General features: G+C 47.4%; 1 protein-coding gene across 2 annotated transcripts; it reads right to left on the bottom strand.

Moving 5' to 3' along the window:
* Positions 1-1,417: 1,417 nt before the first annotated feature.
* MLEC (malectin) lies at positions 1,418-15,913 on the bottom strand. Of its 2 annotated transcripts, XM_034672856.1 has the most exons (5): positions 15,501-15,910; positions 9,335-9,513; positions 8,383-8,559; positions 8,219-8,276; positions 1,418-7,030 (listed from the first exon to the last, which is right to left on the bottom strand). In XM_034672856.1, the coding sequence occupies exons 1-5, from the start codon at positions 15,724-15,726 to the stop codon at positions 6,801-6,803; spliced, it is 870 nt and encodes a 289-aa protein (XP_034528747.1). In that variant the 5' UTR covers positions 15,727-15,910; the 3' UTR covers positions 1,418-6,800. The 2 variants fall into 2 exon arrangements, with proteins under 2 accessions (XP_034528747.1, XP_034528748.1); XM_034672857.1 differs by lacking the exons at positions 8,219-8,276; positions 8,383-8,559 and having other exon boundaries at positions 15,501-15,913.
* Positions 15,914-20,369: the final 4,456 nt, after the last annotated feature.

Here is a 20,369-nt window from a genome sequence, read left to right as displayed (position 1 = left end):
CAAGGAGTGGTTTAACCCAACCCCCAGCACTTGGCCCAAGATCTTCTGTCAGACAGTTTTCCTCCCTGCAACTCCCTAGAGCAAGGCTTCTTTAGGTCTCTTCCCCCATTTGGCAGCTCATGGAAAGCTACTTGAAATAGTAACCGCCAGGTCTGAATTAGTAAAGAACTCCAGTTACGGGTGGGCTCGAGCTAAGAAAGAGGCTCTGTGGGCCTCCTAGTTTATTTGGGCCCTGAGAACAGACTCCATCAACACTGGCCTCATTCTTGGAGCTGAGCACTGAATTCTGCCCTTCAAGGGATAACTGAGGGAGGTAGGCCAAACTCTCCCTCCCTCTCCTCATACCAGCAGCCTCCATTCCTGCTGGAGAAATATAGCAGGTAGGTTCTGGAGTCTGGAGCCAGTCACATAGCATTGTGGGGAGAGGAAAGGTAATGAGAGTAATAGAGAGTAATGATCAAGAGCCAGATCCCGGGTGTAAAATCCCAGCTGTTTTTTGCTGGCTGTATTGCCTTGGGCAAGTCACTTCACCCATGAAAGGCTCATACCAACTGGTTTGTTGAAGATTAAACAGGAGTAACATCTGTAAAAGTGCTTGACATTGTGCCTCATCCATTTCAAGGGCTCCATAAGGGGTATCTACAATTATCCTTACAGCCTTAGAAAGAATATGGGCTTTGCAGGCAGACGGATGGAGTCTGAAGCCTGCCTTGACCTTTTACTGACTCGCCTGGGGTAAATCACTTAAGTTTTTTGAGTTTCATGTTCCTCAGCTATAAAACAAGGCAGATAAATTCCAGGAAAAACATCCTTCGGTCTTTCTGCCCCTTCCCAATGTATACTCAACACTGACAACACACTAGAAGAAGAGAGCAGTTAGGGTATGTGGGTGGCTCCGTCCATTAAGCATCTGACTCTTGATTTTGGCTCAGGTTACCATCTCAAGGTTGTGACACTGAGCGCTGTGTTGAGCCCACGTCAAGCCTGCTCAAGATTCTCTCCTTCTCCCTCTGTCCACACCCCACCCCCCGCAACCCCACGGTGTGAGCTCTCGCTCTCTTAAAAAAAAGAGAGAGAGAGAGCAGAGCAAACTGTCCCAGGGCTTGGTCTGCCACAGGCTGTCACGGAAGCTGAGGGGAAGATGTGCACTGGGAGGGAGACAGTCATGGCCTGGCGCTCCAGTGAAAGTGGAAACAAAACAACTGTTTATTTTTCCTTGAATGCACTGCTGGCTGAAATGGCCAGGCAGAGTTTTATAGAACTTCATTCCCTTAACCAAACATCCCGGCTAAAATGGACAAAAGCCCCTAGTCTTGTCACAGGAGAGCCCTCTGCAGCCAAGTGAGCCCCCAGGTCTCCCTTTCCCACCCCATCACTTCACCTCTTTGCAAAATCAAGTTCAAACTCAATCTCAACAGAGTGTCACTGCAAATTGTTTATTAAAACACAAAGCAATGGACAGTGAAAAACATCCTGATTTTTTTACTTTTTGGTGGGAGTGAGGGGGGGGCATGTAAAGGGTAGGGACAGATGGAGACAGCCCAGAAGGAAAGACAGCTCTATCCACCCCTACTGCTTTCCCGGGCCAGCCAGGTTCAAAGCCCCTCAATCACATCTCACTGTGCTGCTGTAAATGCATGTTGTGGCTACAGACATAGGGTTGGTTTGACCTCTGCAGAAGAGGATGGGCATCTAGGAGCTACCAGGGCTACTAAGAACTTGACACTATGCTCCAGTACTTGGTACAGAACAGAGCAGCCAGACCCAATCTGGAGGGGTGGTGTGGGTTTCCTGACAAGCCAGGTTAGGCCGATAATGGTTGAAGAGGCTGCTCTGAGCTCAGAATGGGCAGCTGTCCTAGTGTGTGAGAACACAGTGGAAAGAAAATCCAAGGAAGGGACTAATCCAGGGTCAAATTTCTTTTCATTCCCTGGATTATGACACACCAGGGAAGAGAAGAGTCAAGAACGCCTCATTCCTGGTTTGCTGTGAAGATCTCCCTGCCAATTCTCCCCTCCCACCTGGCAACTCAGCTCTCCTTTCCCGACAGTTGTCCTTTCAAAGGACGGAAAGCACACTTCAGTTTGTTGTTGTTTTCCCTCATACTGAAATAAAGCACTGAAGCTCAAAATAGAGGTGAGAATGAAGTTCTGCTTCTCCTGGTGCTATGTGCCCCCATCGCACAAGCCTGCCTGGATGTGAGAGGTGCCAGGGCCCTCCCTGCCAACTCTAACAGGACTACTGTTTCCCTGGCTGCCAGCACAATCCTGGCTCCTTGTTTTTATATTCCTGGGGGGTGGGGGGGGGGGGAGGGGACCGTCCCAAGAGATCCATCCTGCTCTTTTCCTGCCAACCCAGCCAGTCCCCAAATCATCTGCTCTTATCAAAATGATTTGGCAACCGAAGGCAGGCTAGTCAAAAGGTAGCTGGGGAAGGACAAACTAGATCGGCAGCGAGCCACCCATGTACAAAGAAACCCGCCCTAGCTGGGCAGCTAACCCACTGGTGCCAACCTGGTCTCCTAATAAAATAAGGAAATCTAGCCCTCTTGCCCCAGGAGAGGTCTAAACACAGAAAGAGTCCGAGCTCGGATGGATAGGGAGAAATTACTCTGATCTCTCTGAAGCTTGAACATTAAGGCTTCTTTGCAATTTTCTTAGAGTTCTTTGAACCCTAATTAGATCCTTCCACAGAAGAGAAGCAGACTTCTTCTAAGATTTCTGAACACATCCCAGGTGTTTCTGGTTCTGCTTCTGCACTATCACTTAGCCCTACCCCAGCCTCCTTCCCCAGGGCCACAGCACAAGGAAGCCCAAAGCATCTCGTCCTCCTTCCCTTTTTTGAACAGGAGCATCTGTTAGTCTCTCGCTTTGGAAAGCTCACCTGCTCTCCCAGGTCCTTTGGAGAGGCATGGAGGACAATATTACATGTTGCCACTTGATGCTATTAAGGCTCCTTGAGGCAAGAAGACACTTGAATTAGGTCAGAGCCGGCCAGCAAAAGGGAAGGGGAGAGAGGGATGGGGAAACAGCCCCATGGCAGGGACTATAAGACCCCTGCCCAGACCTGAATCTAGAGGGAATGCCCACCCTGGCTCAGAGCAGGAGAGGAAAAGGCACTGTGCTGACCGGGGTGGGTCCTGCCCCAATCTCCAGGGAGGGTAGAGAACTTGTGGACTCCTTCCCTGGGCTTCCCAAGGTGAGCCAATTTCTAGAGAAAGGAGTATACCCGCTAGGAAAAGGAAAATACTGCTGCTGTTTTCTGAAGTTCAACTGAGATTCTAGAAGCCATGGCCAGGCCTTCTCAGGAGAAAGTAGAGGCAGGATAAGAAGGAAGAGAAATTCCTTAAAACAGAAGCTTCTCCAAAAAGACAAAGAAGTCAAAACACAATTCTGAAACTGGATTAAACAGTTTCCAGGCACAGAAAGGGGGAGGTAAACTTAAACTTCGCTTCATCTCTTCAAAGCCTAATTGACCTCTAATGTGATCCCCCAATTTCAGGCCAGTATCTCATAGGCAAACAGTGGGAAAAAGAGAACAAGGTCACACTCTCAAACCGGCTGGTGGCCCCGGGAGTCTGACACAACTGACACTTAAAGATAACCATCTTTCAAGTCACCAGAATTCAAGATATCCACTGAGCAGCTTCTCCTCCATAGCAGAGACTTTATGGGAAAATGGATCTGGTTTAGGGGACATGGGTCCCACAAATTATTTCCTGGCACAGCGTTTCAGTCAGCATGAGTAAAACCCAAAATGGCCAGCTGGCCCCCGACCCAAATCAGAGTTAGGCTGCAGACTCTCAGCCCATCCCCAGCAGACATCTTTATGTGGTCCACCCAGAAACTGAACTGAAAAAGGAGTTTCATCTTGGCCATCTCTTCTTGGCTTTAGCCAGCTGGGGTTAGGGAAATCTAAAAACCTAGGAGAGCATGGCTCCAGTAGAAGAGCCCAGACCTCTCTTTCCCCAGGCCTAAGTGGCATCCCTCATCACCTCCCCGACCCCAGACAGACTCCCTACAGCATAGCCGCCTGGTCCTAGCACTAGCTCAAAATACAGGCAGGGGAACAAACAGTGCAAAAAGCAAATGATGAACAGAGTAATTCGTGACACACACAATACAAAAATAAAAACAAAGAGTGCCCCACCCCACCCCTTTAACCTAAACTTCATGTACCTATATCATCTTGGAGGAGCCAAAAAAAAAAAACCCAAAAAAACAAACAAAAAAAACCAAAACAACAACAACAACAAAAAAAAAAAAAAAAAAAAGCTTTCAAGTTCAGCATCATGGGCCAGCTGTGACAGGCCCTGGGCAGCTCTGTTAGCTGGGTGGGCTTGGCTCCAGGAGACTCTACCCCAGCCCCCACCAAACTCCTTCCTGTTTCCTCACTTCTCCTTTAGTTTTCGTGAGCCATAGAAAGATGTTCCTTCCTTTCGGACACAGGCAGAGGAAAATGCCCATCCCTATCCCTGAGCTCAGGGGAAAGGAGTGGGCTTGGAAACAGGGGTGGGCTTGGAAGCAAAGCTGCTTGGCTTACAGTACCATTAGGAAATGGCCCCAGGAGCCAGAGTTTCCTTCTGAGACTCTGAGTCACTGAAGGGATGGGTTGAGGTGAGGAGGCGGGACCCCTCCTTCCTCAGAGACCCAGGCAAACTAACAAACAAGGCAAAATGGAGGCAGCAAGTCCTCCTTCCTCATCTCGTCTACTCCGTTGGCAGTGGCCTACAGCTGTGGGGAATTCTGATGGAAGAGGAACCGAAGCCACTGTCGGAAGCCCAATTAATGGTCAGGATGTCCACTGCCCCAGGCAGGGGGTCCCCAGGACCAAGGCCATAGAATGTCATCCTTTAAAGCAGGGAGCTTTGTGAAGCACTCCAGGAAGTATTCTCTTACTGCAGCCTCAGGCCATAGCCATCCAGATGCCTGACTTAATACCCTACTACTGAGGCCTAAGTCACAGCTAAAATAAAGGGCTCCAACTCTCAAAGGACTAAATGCTGACCCAGGGTAACTCATCAAGAGTCAAAACCCAGGACATGAGCCCAAAGGCTACTTACTTTATCATATAACGAATAGTTCAATTATATGGAGCTCTTTAAAAACATTGAAAAAAAAAAAAAGAAAGACAAAATTAAACACACTGTAAAATGATGAGCCTCGTCTGAGATTCTGTGCTGTTCCAGCCCAAGCAGAAGCTAATCCTGCCCAAGCAGAAGCTAATCCTGTGCCCTCCATCCACAAAGTTCCTTGTAGCTTGGCTGGGCCATTGCTGCCCTAACTAGGAAAAGGATAACAGTGACCAGAAAAGAAGGGAACAGGGAAGCTTCATTTCCTGCAGAAGTTTTTCCAGGGAATTTAAGACAGACACTTAGATGCTAAGGTTGGCTTCAGAGCTGCCAGGACTATGGCTGACTGGCAATCTTTCAGCACCATCACATCAAGAACCCAACTGTAACTTGGACAGGGAGATGCAAGGGCAGAGAGGCATACTATTAAGATCAGTGAGAGGCGGCCCTGGGCCAGATACAGACAATCAGTCTAGTTCTGTGGGGCAGCCCTGGGCATAAACCAAAACTTGCTGACTTGTGCCACAGACACAAGATGGGAATAAATGAATATCAGATACTAGATAGACACTCTAAACAGTGGTCAGTCACTTAGTAGGGCTCAAGTCTCTGAGGTGGCTCTTAAATTATGCTAACATAAGCCTTTTCTAATCCAAAGACCAGAAGAGACTTTTAAGGTCAAGTGTTCTGTTGCTGCAGGCTGGAAAGCATCCCTGTCCCCTGGCAGCAAGACCCTACAGAGGGGCCAGTAAAAGAATTGCTGGGTCAGGTCCTCCTGGCTGCTGGCTCAGAGATCCAGGGAGAGAGGTACCAACAAGGTGAGGTGGTAGAGGATAAGACATTCAAGCAAAGGGAACCCCAAATCCCCATGTCTCCTTCCCTTCTTGGCAATAACTTAGCAGGATGATTGAGAGAGAGAGAGAAGAGATTTCAAGTGAGCCAGATTAAGGGGGGGAAAAATGAGAAGAAATCAAGTCCCCAACAGGCACTGAAATAAAAATGATTTGTTGTGGTAACAAGTCAGAGGCAACTTGAGGACCTGACATAACCTAATTGTCTTGGATACCAGACAGTTCTCTAACTGGCACATGTCAGGGAGACAAGCAATGACAAAGCGCAAACACTTAAGGTGAAACCATCATTAGGCTGAAACCAGAAAGGCTTCCAAGTAAGGAAGTATCTACTTTTCTTTCTTTTTTTGTTTAATCCCCCTCTGTTTTCGTCTTTATCTTACAAATTATACACCTTCACACATACACAAAGCACACACACTTTCAATCCCATGACATCTGAAAACTTATCTGGGCATCACTTCAGAACATACCCAACTCTCAGCGCTGGTCTTCTCAGGTAATAAGATGACATTTCCCTGCTGTTAATTTCTAACCTAAAAAAAGGAACCGTGTCTGCTCTGGGTTCAGAGTCCTTTCCACTAGGTGCGCAGACGAGGATCCTTGAACGTGTAGGATCTGCTTACCCTAAGTACCCTGGAGAGGAAAGAGACGGCTGGGGCCAGCCACAAAGAGAGCACAAGGACTGAAGCAGGGCTGGGACCAGTGGTGGATGAGGGCTGCTCTCTACCCACTCTGCCTCTTTTTTTCTCCTTTAATTTTTGTGTGTGGTTTTTGTTTGTTTTTTTGTTAATCACTGTGAAAAATACAGAAACCAAAACCAACATGTTTGGTTTCTCTCCCTCACCCCTCCACCCAGTTCAGGACAGTATTTGTTCTCACAACCGGCAGAGGCAGAAGAGGGTTGGAATGAAGACTCCAAAGGCCACCAGGATGGGAAACATGAGGCTGCTGTTGTCCGAGGCATAGGGGTTGGGCGTGCGGGGCCCTGACTGCACCCGGTTCTTATTGGTCTGTCTTTTGAGATTAGACCCTTCATCGTATTCTTCTTCTTCTTCCTCCTCCTCTTTCTTCTCCAGTCCTGGATGAGGCTGCAGCTTTGGTACATCTGACACAAGAAAACAGACACCTTTTAAGTAAGACCCACAGCATTTAAGTGAGACCCTTAAGAGCCGTAAATGAGCCACAATAAAGAGATGCTATGACCTAAGCAGGGTCCACAGGAAAAAAGAGAAGTAGCAGAAATAGCTCCTGGCCTAAAGAATAGCAGACTGCTGCAAACACTAGTCTTCTTTAGATTTAACTAAAACACAGTAAAAGCCTTGCGCCCAGGGAGGCTCGCTATCTCCTCTTCCTGTCCTACTTCTTCAGAACCATGGGAGGACCAGATTGAACAGAGAAAATGACCCGACACCCAAAACTTAACATTTTCAAATCCCTCCTGCAGCCTCCACAATCCCACATTCCCTTCTGATTCAAACAGCAACTAAGGAAAAGCTGAGCCACAGAGCCTTGGGTTGTCAGCACACACTACCCCTCTGCTCTGCCTCCTCCTTAGGGACTCAAGCTACAAATCTGTTTTTGTGGCAAGACATCTGCCTAGATGTCAAAATACCAGCATCTGGGGTCACATCAAGGTGTGCACCAGATGAGCTCCCTTGTGCATTCAGGATGAACTGGGAAAACGTACAGAGGCAGAATGGAGGAGAAAAGTCACTAAGACACAAGCCTTCTCCGCAAAAAATCAGCCTGGGAAGCTAGCGGCAGGATCATCTCAACACTGAGAAAGCGGTACACCCTAAAGCTGGATCTCAAGGACAAGGAGACACTGGAAAGTGAACTTTTGTCCAGTGCAGTCCAGCAATTCTGGACTCTCTCAGAGCATACCAAAACACTAAAGGACTCCTCCTCCTTTTGCCTTTTCCCTTTTTGCCCCCAGGAAATAGATGTCAAAGAAAGAGAATAAGGACAAGTTTAAGGCAATTCCAAAAGACCTCAAGGGTCAGGGCACACCAGTAGGTACCATTATTAAGCCAAATTTACAGTGAAGTTAAAGGAATTTGTCCAAAACCAAAAAGCTGATTAAGCAGCAGCAGCAAAATTTGAACACAGACCTTACTCCAAAGCTTACGGCCAGCACCACGCTACACTTCATCCCCAACCATCTGGCTCTGGATTCCCCACAATTTGGCTTTAAGTGTTTTCACAAGAGTGATCAGCTAAATTATTCCCCCAAGGGTTTCCTCAACCATATCCTTCAGCCCAAGGAAAAAAGGAGATTAAAGACACCACTTACCATCCACTGTCCCAGCCATGATGTAGAGTGCACAAACTTTGGGATTGTCATAGTACCCCTAGGAAATGGGAAACAGTGGTCAGCACCACACAGCAGTAAACATTCCCCCTGCACCCATTCTTTTAAACGTTTCCTCAGATGGGAGGGCAGAGGGAAAGCGTTACCTTAACAAACTCGATGTAGAGTTTCCCTGTGAAGGTGGACACCTCCCCTTGGACACTGAGCTTCCCCTTTCTGATGCTCATAGGGATGATTTCATCATGAGCTGTGCTGTGCCCAACACGATCAAAGATATCCAAGTCCTTCACCACGACATGGCCATTCAATCGCACATCAAATACCTTCCACAATTAAATAAAAGAGAGACAATGTCAAAACCATCAGCTTCATACTCCTTTAGCAGCTGGACATCATGTACCTGCCCAGGTTTCAAGTTCAGAAATAATTTTTAAAATGACAGGGCTGGATATAGTCAAGGGTACAGAGTTTTTTATATTAGCTAAATCAAAGCCATGTTCTTTCACTGTCAAGGTCTCATACTGGCCTTAGGGAACAAAGAATACAAACAAAAACCTCAACATGGACAGAAGGAAATTTGCAAGAAGAGACAGGAAAAGAGTAGGGCTAAGGGGTGCCTGGGTGGCTCGCAGTCGTTCAGCGTCTGCCTTCGGCTCAGGGCGTGGTCCCAGGGTCCTGGCATCAAGGGCCGCATCGGGCTCCCTGCTCCACTGGGAACCTGCTTCTTCCTCTCCCACTCCCCCTGCTTGTGTTCCCTCTTTCGCTGGCTATCTCTCTCTCTGTCAAATAAATAAACAAAATCTTAAAAAAAAAAAAAAAAAAAAGAGTAAGGCTAAAAACAAGAAGGTGCTGACAACTGAGGAGGACAACCAGGATCAGGTAGTTGCCAAGAACTAAGATTCTGGCATCGCGTTCTGTCACCAACCCCCAGGGCAAGTGCAGCCTTGTGAGCAATGGGACATTGCTTCTCTAGGGCAGAAGGAATCCAGCTTTTCCTCAAAGCTCACCTGTTCCTCCCTTCTGGGGAGGCTCTTACATTCTCTGGCCCATAGCAGGGGACTATCCAAGAGTGGCAATGTCCCACTGACCAGGCCTCACCTTCTGCTGGGACTGTGCAAAGTAGACCTCAGCAAATTTCAACACCAGCACATAGTCCCCCTCCTCCTTAATGGGCACTTCGTAGCCAAAAGTCTCCTCATTGTACCGCTCTGTTTGATACAGGATCTGGTCCTCCGGGTTGGAACGCAGGATTGGCAGTTTCATACCATAGTCAGAGGCTGGGGACAAAAAACAAAGAGAAACCACATCAGAGGCAAGACACACAAAAAGAGCAGAGATCCCAGAAGTGTCAGAGCCATTACCAGGGCAATGCTAGTAACCCTCCCAGAGGAAGGGGCCACCCCCTATCTGCCTGGCTCTAAAGAGACCAGACACAAAGGTAAGAATCAGAGAGCCATTGCCGAGGAAGAGTAAAGTGAGAGAAACCAAACACTAATCACCCCAACAGCTCCCTAACCCTCAGAGTAGAACTTTTTAAAAGCCTGTTAAAATGACTTTCCTCAACTGGACAGAGAGTGACAGGAAGAAAACAGGCGATAGCTACAGGTCCTGGCTCCCTGAGAAGGGGAGCTTCAGAGAAACCTCATAGAATGGGGGGGATGGCCAAGAACTCTGGAAGATGACTAAGTTCAAAGAGAGAGAGAGAGAGAGAGAGAGAGAGAGAGAGAGAGTGTGTGTGTGTTTTCATTCAGAAAAGCTCAAGAATCTAAAACAAACAGGATATGTTAGGAAAGTCATTTCTGCATTGTCTTTACTGCAAGTAAGATACCAGCTTAGTTGCTTTTTATAATTTTCATTCACAAAGTTCCAAGGCTGGTAAAGAGAAACATGCCCATAAAAAGAAGGGTGTGATGCTCTCTAATTTCCTTTACATGCAAGCACCTTACTTCTCACAAATTCACAAAACTCAACCTCACCTATTCTCTCTTGCACATTCTCCCAGGTAAACCAAAAGAAGAAAAAAAGTTCCTCCTGTGTCCCTAGCACCTAACAAGGTGGCTGGCACATAAACAGGCATTCAATATGATTTGCTGAACTAACAAACAGCAACAAAGGAGGTGCCTGCAGAGCAGTGAAACCATGCTATTCTCTCCACAGGGATAGAGCCATCCTAGCAAGAAAAATCTGCCAAGATCCTACTGGCACCTTTGGCCTAACATGCCCAAGTCCTGGGGGAGCCACCTTTCCCACTTCACAACTGGCAAGGAATAAGGCAGGGTAAAAGTAAAAAGACGCCTGGGTGGCTCAGTTGGTAGAGCATACGACTCTTGATCTCAGAGTCATGAGTATACAAGCCCCACTTTGGGTGTAGAGTTTACATTAAAAAAAAAAAAAAGGTGAAAAGTTACATACCTTGGGTCAGTACCAGAAGAGCAGAAAACCTCTATTGCCCCCAGCCCTCTTCCCCCGGCCTTGGTAGGAGACGAGACTACATATGTATTTCTCCCACCCCATAACAAACTAGACTGGGGTCTTTCTTCAAATATAAGACACCACACTCCAGCCCCAGAGATGAATAGCTATGCTTCCTCCTTCCGAAAGTAGCTTCTCTGACTCCTTTATCCTATAAACACAATGAGGTCTTCCAGTGCTCCATAAATATACTTTCCAAACTACAGACTTAGCAATAATTTTGGTACACAAGTCCAGTCTCTCCTCCAGCCTGGAATTAAGATTTCAAGACCACCTTCCAATCTCACACAGTGACTCTGAAGACATTTGGCACCTAGTTCCTTTGAGAAATGTCCAAAAGCAGTCATCCCTGGAGCTTTATTTTCTGAATCACCAAAACTCCAAGGGGATCTTTTATCTCCAAGGGAGGTAAAAGAGTAACTAAAAGAGGGGGGCGCCTGGGTGGCACAGCGGTTGGGCGTCTGCCTTCGGCTCAGGGCGTGATCCCGGCGTTGTGGGATCGAGTCCCACAATCGGGCTCCTCTGCTATGACTGCTTCTTCCTCTCCCACTCCCCCTGCTTGTGTTCCCTCTCTCGCTGGCTGTCTCTCTCTCTGTCGAATAAATTAATAAAATCTTTAAAAAAAAAAAAAAAAAAGAGTAACTAAAAGAGCCAGTGGCTAAGGTCAAGCCCTCAAAAAAATAAACGTAACTGTTAACAGTTCCTGTAAGTGAACAGTTAGCCATGACATCAGATGGACCTGATGAGACAATGCAACAGGAAACTCATTGCACTTTTGTCTTCGGACTTTTTTCTTATTTCTTCTAAAGAAATCAAAGAAGGGTGCTAAGTAGCACTACAAAGGACGTACTGCCAAGATGCCTCAGTTCTTTCCCAGGCTCAAACCATTACACCAGGGCACAAACCCATAAAGATTAAAAGACTGCTATTTCTCTTCCACTTGAGTTCTTAGAATTTCCTTCTTCCATGAGAACTATGATCCTTACAAATTTGGAACATTAACTAGATTTGCTTTTTAGGTACACAGAAAATTTTGTGCATGTGTGGGGAATCTTTTTTTTTCTTGCCGAGTGGAAAAAGTGAGAAACTGACAGTAATGTAATTTGTTAACAGCCTTAGTCTCACAAGGAAGAAAACTCAGCCATGTGAATAGAAACTACTTAACAACCTCGGAATTACCTTTAAATATTTTCCCTTTAAAGCCCAAGCGGCTTTCCCAGGAGATCTGCCACATGTAAAGTTGCATTTGCCCAAGTCCCAAGAGACACAGCAACAAAAAGGATTTTTTTCTTTCCCCCTTACACTTTATGTATTCACAGTGAAACAGATTTCTCTAAAATACAGTGAAGTGTACATAATCGGCACACTGCTGGAGTTGGCAAAATACAGTTCAGACAGTTAACAGAAAGGAAGGGGGCCAAAGGGCCTACATTATGTCTGCTGCCTCTTAGTTCAGGACAATGGACAAGCTCGAAAAATTCAGCCCCAGTTTTACAGTAAGACAGGCCTGGATTTGAATCCTGGCTCTGCCACCTACGATGTGATTTGGAACAAATTATTTTCTCGATGCTTTCTCACCTGTAAAATGGGGGAAACCACCTACCTAAATTCTCCACCTACGAAATTCTGCTACTTGGAGGGCCTGCAGATGAAGCCTGCTTCTTAGGTGACAGTATAGGGAGAGAATTCTAAACAAATCCAATGGCCTTGAGCAAATCAGAGGGAGCAATGACTCTCATGCTCTTTTAAGTTCTTATCTCCCCAAAGCCAAATTCCTCCCCAGCCAAAAAGAAGGCTGCCCTCCCAGAAAAAGGTCTTCCTTAGGCTTGCAGAATAATCTGATAGGCTCAGGCTCTAAGCCACATTTTTACCCCTCTGGAACCATAATGTGCTCTAGTTGTAACTTCATGTAAAAGGTGATCGAGCACAGAAAAAGATAGAGACACTAACCCATTCTGGACAGGAGAGTTTTCAGACTCGGGGCCACTGATTACTAAAGCAATAATAAGTTCTACTAAAAAGGAAAACAAGGCCCAGAGAAGTAAAGAGTATTCTTCAAGGTCAAACAAATGATCAGCAGCTATCTTTCTATGAAGAGGAAACAGCCTCTCTTAAAACCAAGCAAAGTTCTATGCTCTTAGGCCAAATAACCAGCTCTTTTCCTCCTCAGTCAGGAGGAACCCAGAATGAGCAAGTTGAAAAGAACCCGAAACATTCATGCCAAAACCCCAGGTTGAACACTACTGAAGCATAGTGGTACTTCCATCTGGTGAAGCACACAAGTTGAAAAAGCCTTTTCCAGGCTATGAGTATCTCCGATGGCGCTAGCTATCCTTAAGGCAGAGATGAAATTCAATAAATACTATGGAGTGCTTTTGAAAGCAAAGCCACTAGGTGCCCTAGGCCACTCAGTTACAAGAATGCTGAACTACAAAGACACTACAGAGAAACACGAAGTTCAAAAGCAGGCCAAACCCTTTTCTGGATTAACTTGGCAACAAATACCTGGATTCAGTCAACATAAAATGAACTTCCTTCAGCATGCTAGAAACAATATCACACGCATGTGGCAAAAGAAATAAGACACACAGCTCCTACCGCAATTAGTGTAAACAGCTGCATGAAGCATCGGTCTCCAAATACCTGGCACACCCTACCTACATAGTGCTGGAGAAGGGAAGGCAGAGTGAATGTAATGGCTACCCTTCCTTCGGTGGTGCCGACTCCTCACCACAGAAAGAAATGAGAGAGTTGCCCCCTGAGAGTGGAAGCTGAATCGTATCTCAAGCCCAGGTCTAAGGCCACCAAATGCTACTCTCAGGAACCCAGTAAGTGCAATGTTGCAACAGGCTGGTCCAAGCTGCGGCTGACAACCAGCCTCCACTCTTCTTCTACCCCTTCCTACTGCTGTAATTCATGGTCCGTGTATGTCATACTCTCACAGAGTGGAGCAGAGAACCTCTGTTTATAGAGTGCCCCAACGGCCAGGGTCCAAGATAAGGCTCCAGTACACATGGGCTTGGGTAGGTCTCATGGAATTTTACCTGCTACAATAAACTCCAAAGAAACTGCAACCATGAAGCAATAACCCAAGGAAGCAGAGCCTGGCTGAATGATGACCAGCACCAGCACCTCCCCCGCTCCTCCCCCCAAATCACCTACACCGCAAATTAAAACCAGGATTTCCGAATAAGAGGAGAAGCTGGGAACTAAACCTCTATAGTCTTAGCTTTTTCCTCTGCACAATAAACCTAATAGGATAACATAACCTACTGAGGCCTGGTATCTGTTAAGTGAAGGAAACCATCTGCACACTGTCCTTACCACTGCTATCTCAAGAGGCAAAGTCCACAAACGGTCTCTAGTTTCCTCAAGGGCTCCTTCCTCCCTGCCCACACTTGTGAAGAAAGAGGAAGGGTCCAGGATGGAGATAGCAATGACCTCCTGCTTATGTTAAGTCTGGCTTTGGCTGCTGTTACAGCTGCTAAAGACCGGAGCCCTGACTCAGCTGAACCCAGGCTACTGAGACCTACATGCCAGGGCTAACTGAATTCCAGAACAAACATAGAACTTCAGCAAACAGCCCTGTGTCCCAACACCCTCACATGTATGGAAGCAATAAACTCATTAATATAACAAACTCCAGGACACTGCAATTAACTTGGAAGAACTAAGTTAAACCCTTTCCTAAAGGCAAGAGCCAAATCTGGGCATTGTGGAAAGAATGAGAGAAAGTCTGTCTCTTGGTTTTCTGGAGATGGCATACTGCCAATCTGGCAGCCTCTGAACCCAGCATACAACATAAATCTCCTTCCAACACATGAAGTAAGGAACTTCCCTCTTAAACCTGTTGTCCAATCCCACTTACAGAAGAAACAGAGTCTACAGCAGATTTTCCCGGAAGTCTGATCTGGGGATAACCAACATCAGAAGCCCCTGGTGCAAAAACGTGGGTTTAATCTATTAGGTCTGGAATTTGCATTTTTAACCAGCTCCCCTGGCAATTCTTAAACTAGCTTTGAGAACTGTGCAGCTCTCTAAAAACTGCTGTTGCTAGTCAGTTAAGCCAAAATCATTTTTCCCATACACTGGCAACATACCTCTGAAGGCCACTTAGGGTGGGCTCTACACACTCTGGGACACAATACTCAGATCTTACACTGGCTGACCCAGTTGACACGCTTACAGCCTCACGTGCAGGACGGCTTCAATACAACCACCCTCTAGGGCAGCCTCAACTTCCCCCTTTAAGCACACATATTCCAGGCTCTAAAGAGGGGACGGGAGGAGGCTACAATCAAACTTTCCTGGCCCGTCCTCTTCCAAGATTCCTTTCCTTGCTGGCTAAGAATCAAGCCCCGCTCCTGAAGAAGGGGTAAGGAAAGGGGCTGGTTTCTGGGATGGCAGGAATCTACCAGGAGCTGTCTTGATAGAGAGCAAAACCACCCAGGCCTGAGACTCTGATAAACGTACAACCCGTGAGGCCTTGAGGTGGCAGCAGGCCTCCCTCGTCTTTACTTTCCCAGACCGGGTGGAAGTGAGGGATTAAGAAAATGCAGGATGTGAGGTCCAAATATAACTTCTCGCCAACTCTGCCTCAATCGTTCTCCGTAGCTTCGAGCCAGCGCCAGGCTCTGAGCTCGGACCGGGTCCCTGAGGAAACTGCAAAGAGAGAGACTTGGCTCCCGAGACGTGGCCCCAGTGTCGAGAGGGCTCAGGGCCCGCAGCCCTCGGCCGTCTGTGCCCAGCGCGGCAGGCCCCGGATCCCACGGCTCGGCTGAGGGGCTCTCACCTCGGCCCACCCGGCCTTCCAAAGGGTCCTTGCGGAAGTGGATCCCATGCACGTCCACATGCGCCTCGCCGCCCGCGTTGACGGCCCAAATGACGCTCTCGGACAGCCCGGCCCCCGCCGAGCCGACCACGCCGAGCCCCGGCCCCTGGAGCGCCGGCAGCAGCAGCAGCAGTAGCAGTCGCAGGAGCGCCACGGCGGCTCCCTCAACCGCCCGGGCCCCCAGCATGGCGGCCACCACAGCGGGGGCAGCCTCCGCCGACCCTCGTGCTCAGCCGGCCGCCAGGCCGCTCCAGACTCAGAAGAACAGCGCCACGAGCCGCTCTGCCTCAGCCGCCGGGGACATGTCGCTCTCAGGCCTCCTTCTCAGCCACCGGTGCCGCCTCCCACCTCAGAACAACCTACCCCGCCGCCCAGCCCCCGGCCACGACCCCGCAGCCAATCAGCGCCCGACCCTCATTAATTACCCATCACCCCGCCGGGAAACTCCCGTCCATTGGCTGCCAGGCGAGGGAAAGGGCGTGGCTACTCGCAGGCGCCGGCCCAACCATCAGGCTCGAGAGGGAGCGCGCGTAGAGGTTGGGAGTTCGGTTGAAGCGGCGGTTCGATGCGGAAGTGGCGGGGTGCAGCGCCCGGGCGGCCCCGGAATCCCGCAGCTGAATAGAAAAGGTGGCCTAGGAGGGAAGGTTTACAGTAGGGCGCACTGACACGTCGCCAACACTTCCGGTGCTCCAGATCTTGGGACCGAATAGGCTCCGGAGGGGGCGTTGCCGAGTTTCCCGCCCCCTCTCCCTTTCTCAGGGAGACGCATGAACATGAGCTTTAGTAGGAGTAGCAGTGGACACTCTTCCGACCTGAGCCTCAGTGTTTTTCTCCTTGTGAGGCAGAGAACCCATCCCTCCAGAGAGGCCAAAAGCACAGGTCTTCAGGGCACGAGTCCCAAGAGGACAACACCCCGCCCCCACCCCTGAGCAGGTTCAGGTCTGGTGGTAGCGTCCAGGCGGCCACCCAATCAGAAGGCTCCAACGCAGCGGAAACGCGTGGCCTTGTGGGGGAGGGGCTCCAGGCTACCCGTGTATCCATGGTGACAGCCTCGGGCCCGCCCCAACTACTCAGGGGCTGGATCGGGGCTTCCCCCGCATGGTGTGGGGAGTCTAGCGTGGTTCCCAGTCTGGAGGTGTAGGCTCGCCCTGAGCTCTCTTTCTGCTCTTTGGCAGTTCACCCAGCACTTTCCTACATTGGCGATCCCTGCGCTGTGGTCGCTGTCCGAACCCCCCACTTCTCATACCGAGAAAGTGAGGCCCAGAGAGGGTCGCAGTATTGGCCAAACGGTCACACCGCAAGTTTAGGGCAGAGCCAAGGCAAAGTCCGCAAATATTTTTTGAGACCCTGCTACTGTGTTTGGCAAATTTAGCATATAAAATACAGGAAGCCCAGTTCAATTTGAATTTCAGATAAACAAATGGGACATATTTATGTGAAAAAATAATTCATATTTTGTTTAAAGTCCAAATTTAACTGGGCTTTTTGCATTTTACCCGACAACCAACCTTACCTCCTACGTGCCAGGCAATGAGCTTTGTGCAGCAGTGAACAAAAACACACCCAGGGTCCTAAATGAGAATAGCAGACTTTGAACTACCCACAGCTCAATTATTTAGTTAGAACAGAGATAAAGGAACAAAATGGGATACCAAAATGGAGAGTATCAGTGAGGGATTTAAATGCCCCATAATTCCTTCCCTAGCCCCCAGGGCCAGACCCCACAGGGGTAACTTTCAGAGTATCCCCTCTTGGTCCCACTTCTCCCCTATATTTGGCAAAGATCTGGACTAGCTTGCTCCCACAGACATGTTTTCCATCTCAAGTCACCTCTGGAGTCCTGCACTAGGGTGTCTTATCCTACTCTCCACTCTTTGGAGGAACCTGATAAGTCAGCACTTGAATGGCCCTCAGAGCAGGGGTATGGTGCAAATGGGGATCACAGGTACAAAGAGGTGATGGGGGCTTCCTCCCTCCAAGGCAGTTGACCTGCAGAGCCCATGTTCTAGCCACATACTACCTCCAGGAGCTCATGTTTATTTTATCCATAAGGCAGCCTAGTCCAGGAGAAACTATCACAAAAATGGATTAAATCTTTGGGGAGGACTCAAAAGACCCAACCTTAAGCCTCCTCTCCGTTCCCCAGATCCTTGGTCACCCCGTGAGATGAATAAGATACTTGGCTAACCCCCACTGGACTCCTCAAATTCCATTCCTGGCTGGGCTACCGGTGTATAGCGGAGCTTGGCCCAGTTTTTTGAGATTCAGTAACTGGTGGATTAGACTACCTCTTAGGTTAAACAAAAGTTCTGAGACCTGCAGGCAGGATGAGCCTGGAATCTGAGCTAGATTGCCTGGGTTCCAACCCTGTTCCACCATTTACTCACTGTGTGGCCTTGGGCAAGTGATACACCTCCCTGAGTTTCAGTTGGCTCAACTGTGAAAGTAGTAGTTCCTACTCTGAAGGCTAGATCTGAGGTTCATAGAAAGTAATGTAACCATTTGACACAGCAATTTCACTCCATTTTACCCAAGAAATGAAAATGTGTCCACACAAAAACTTAAACACGAATGTTCATAGCAGCAAAAGTGGAAGCAACCCAAAAGTCCATCAACTGATGAATGGATAAACAAAATGTGGCCTATCTATATAATAAACGATTGTTGAACCAGAAAAAGTAATAAAGTACTGGTATACACTACAACATGGATGAACCTTGAAAACATTATGCTGAGTGAAAGAAGCTAGACGTAAAAGACCGCAAATTGTACTACTGATTTTATATAAAATGTTCAGAATAGGCAAATCTATAGAGACAGAAAGTAAATTCGTGGTTGTCTGGGGCTGGGGAGAGGGAGGTGGGGGGATGATAGCTAAATTCTATTTTAATAATTTACTTGAAGCCCTCTCGGGGTGGAGAACTTGCCCTCTATGGAGTGACAGGAACTGAGATTTTGGGGTCAGAAAGAACTGTGTTCAGTTCCTTTCTCAGTGGCTTCCCAGCTACTTCCGTTACTCCTTTTCTCTGCAATCACCTCTCCTAAAATGCAAATAAGATCATCCACCTCACAGTTGTTGTAAGGATTAAACGAGATATTTTAAAATAGACACCTAACAATTATCTGAAAAAGAAATAAAGAAATCTATTCCATTTACAACAGCATCAAAAACAATAAAGGGGCACCTGGTGGCTCAGGCAGTTAAGCATCTGACTCTGGTTTAGGCTCAGATCATGATCTCAGTGTCCTGAGATCGAGCCCCACCTCTGGCTCTGCGCTCAGTGGGGAGTCTGCCTGGGATTCTCTCTCTCCCTCTCCTCCTGCCCCTCCCCCTCGCGTGCTCCTGTGCGTGGGTGCATGCGCGCGCGCTCTCTCTCTCTCTCTCAAATAAATAAACAAATCTTGAAAAAAAAAAACAATAAAGTACTTGGGGATAAACTTAACTAAGTGGAAGATCTCTACTCCGAAAACTATAAGACATCAGTGAAAGAAACTGAAGAAGACATAAATAAATGGAAAGATATTCCATGTTGGTGGATTGAAAGAACTAATATTGTTAAAATGTCAATAATACCAAAAGCCATCTATAGACTCAATTCAATCCCTGTCAAGATTCCAATGGCATTTCTTTACAGAAGTAGGAAAAAAACACTCCTAAAACCACAAAAGATCCCAAATGGCCAAAGAAATCCTGAGAAAGAAAAAACAAGAGGCATCACAATTCCTGATTTCAAGGTATCTTATAAAGCTATAGGCATTAAAAAAAATTGGTGTCCATCAATTATTTCTCACTAAAGTTGGAAAAATTTAAAAAAAAAATTAATAGACACCATTTTTTGTTTGTTTGTGGAAGAAAAATATACTTTTTGTGGAAAATACAGACAACTCAGAAGAGAACTTTAAAAAGATAAAATTCACTATAATTCCATCCAAAACTTTGATAAGGCCTGTAAACCTGGGCCCCCCGATGGACAGTTTCTCTATAACCATTAATTCCCACCCACTTATTCTCACAACCACCACAAGAAGTTGGGAAAATAGTGTCCAGCATTTCACAGATGAGAAGCTAAAGTTCAGCAGGGTTAGGTGATTTCCCCACACAATGAGGGCCAAAATCTGGTTTTTTGGTTTCTCATCTAATAGCCTCTGAACCAGGCTACCTCTCAGATAGAGCTTGGTGCAAATCACAGCTCTGCCATTAAATACTGTGTGAGTTCGGGTAAATGAATTCATCTCTCTGAGCCTCAGTTTCCTCATCTGCGAAACGGATAGAACAATTGTACATATTCCGTAGAATTGTGAAAAATAAAAAGACATATTTTAAACAAGAAAAACAAAAAGGACATGTTTTACAAGCTAGCATGGTGGGACCCTGGAGCCCATAGTTCAATGATCAATAAATATTAGTCATGGGTGTTTGGGGGCATAGAGCCATGGATTCGAAGCCTAGCTCTACTTTTTTAGAGCTTTGTGGCCTCAGGAAAGTCATTTCTCCTCTCTGGGCCTCATCTGCAATGGAAATAACTAGAAGAGCCACCGTACTAGGATGATAGGAGCCCTTAACAGAATGCCTGGCCCATAGTAGGTCCTTAGTGCACAGTAGCTATTAATCACATAAGAAGAAATAATTATAGGGGCACCTGGGTGGCGCAGTCATTAAGCGTCTGCCTTCGGCTAAGGGCATGATCCCGGCGTTGTGGGATCGAGCCCCACATCAGGCTCCTCCACTAGGAGCCTGCTTCTTCCTCTCCCACTCCCCCTGCTTTGTGTTCCCTCTCTCGCTGGCTGTCTCTATCTCTGTCAAATAAATAAAACAAAATCTTAAAAAAA

The sequence above is a fragment of the Ailuropoda melanoleuca genome, chromosome 12, assembly GCF_002007445.2.
Source record: "Ailuropoda melanoleuca isolate Jingjing chromosome 12, ASM200744v2, whole genome shotgun sequence".
Lineage (NCBI taxonomy): Eukaryota > Metazoa > Chordata > Mammalia > Carnivora > Ursidae > Ailuropoda > Ailuropoda melanoleuca.
Note: the sequence above shows the minus strand (reverse complement) of the source record. Positions and strands in the feature narration are given on the sequence as shown.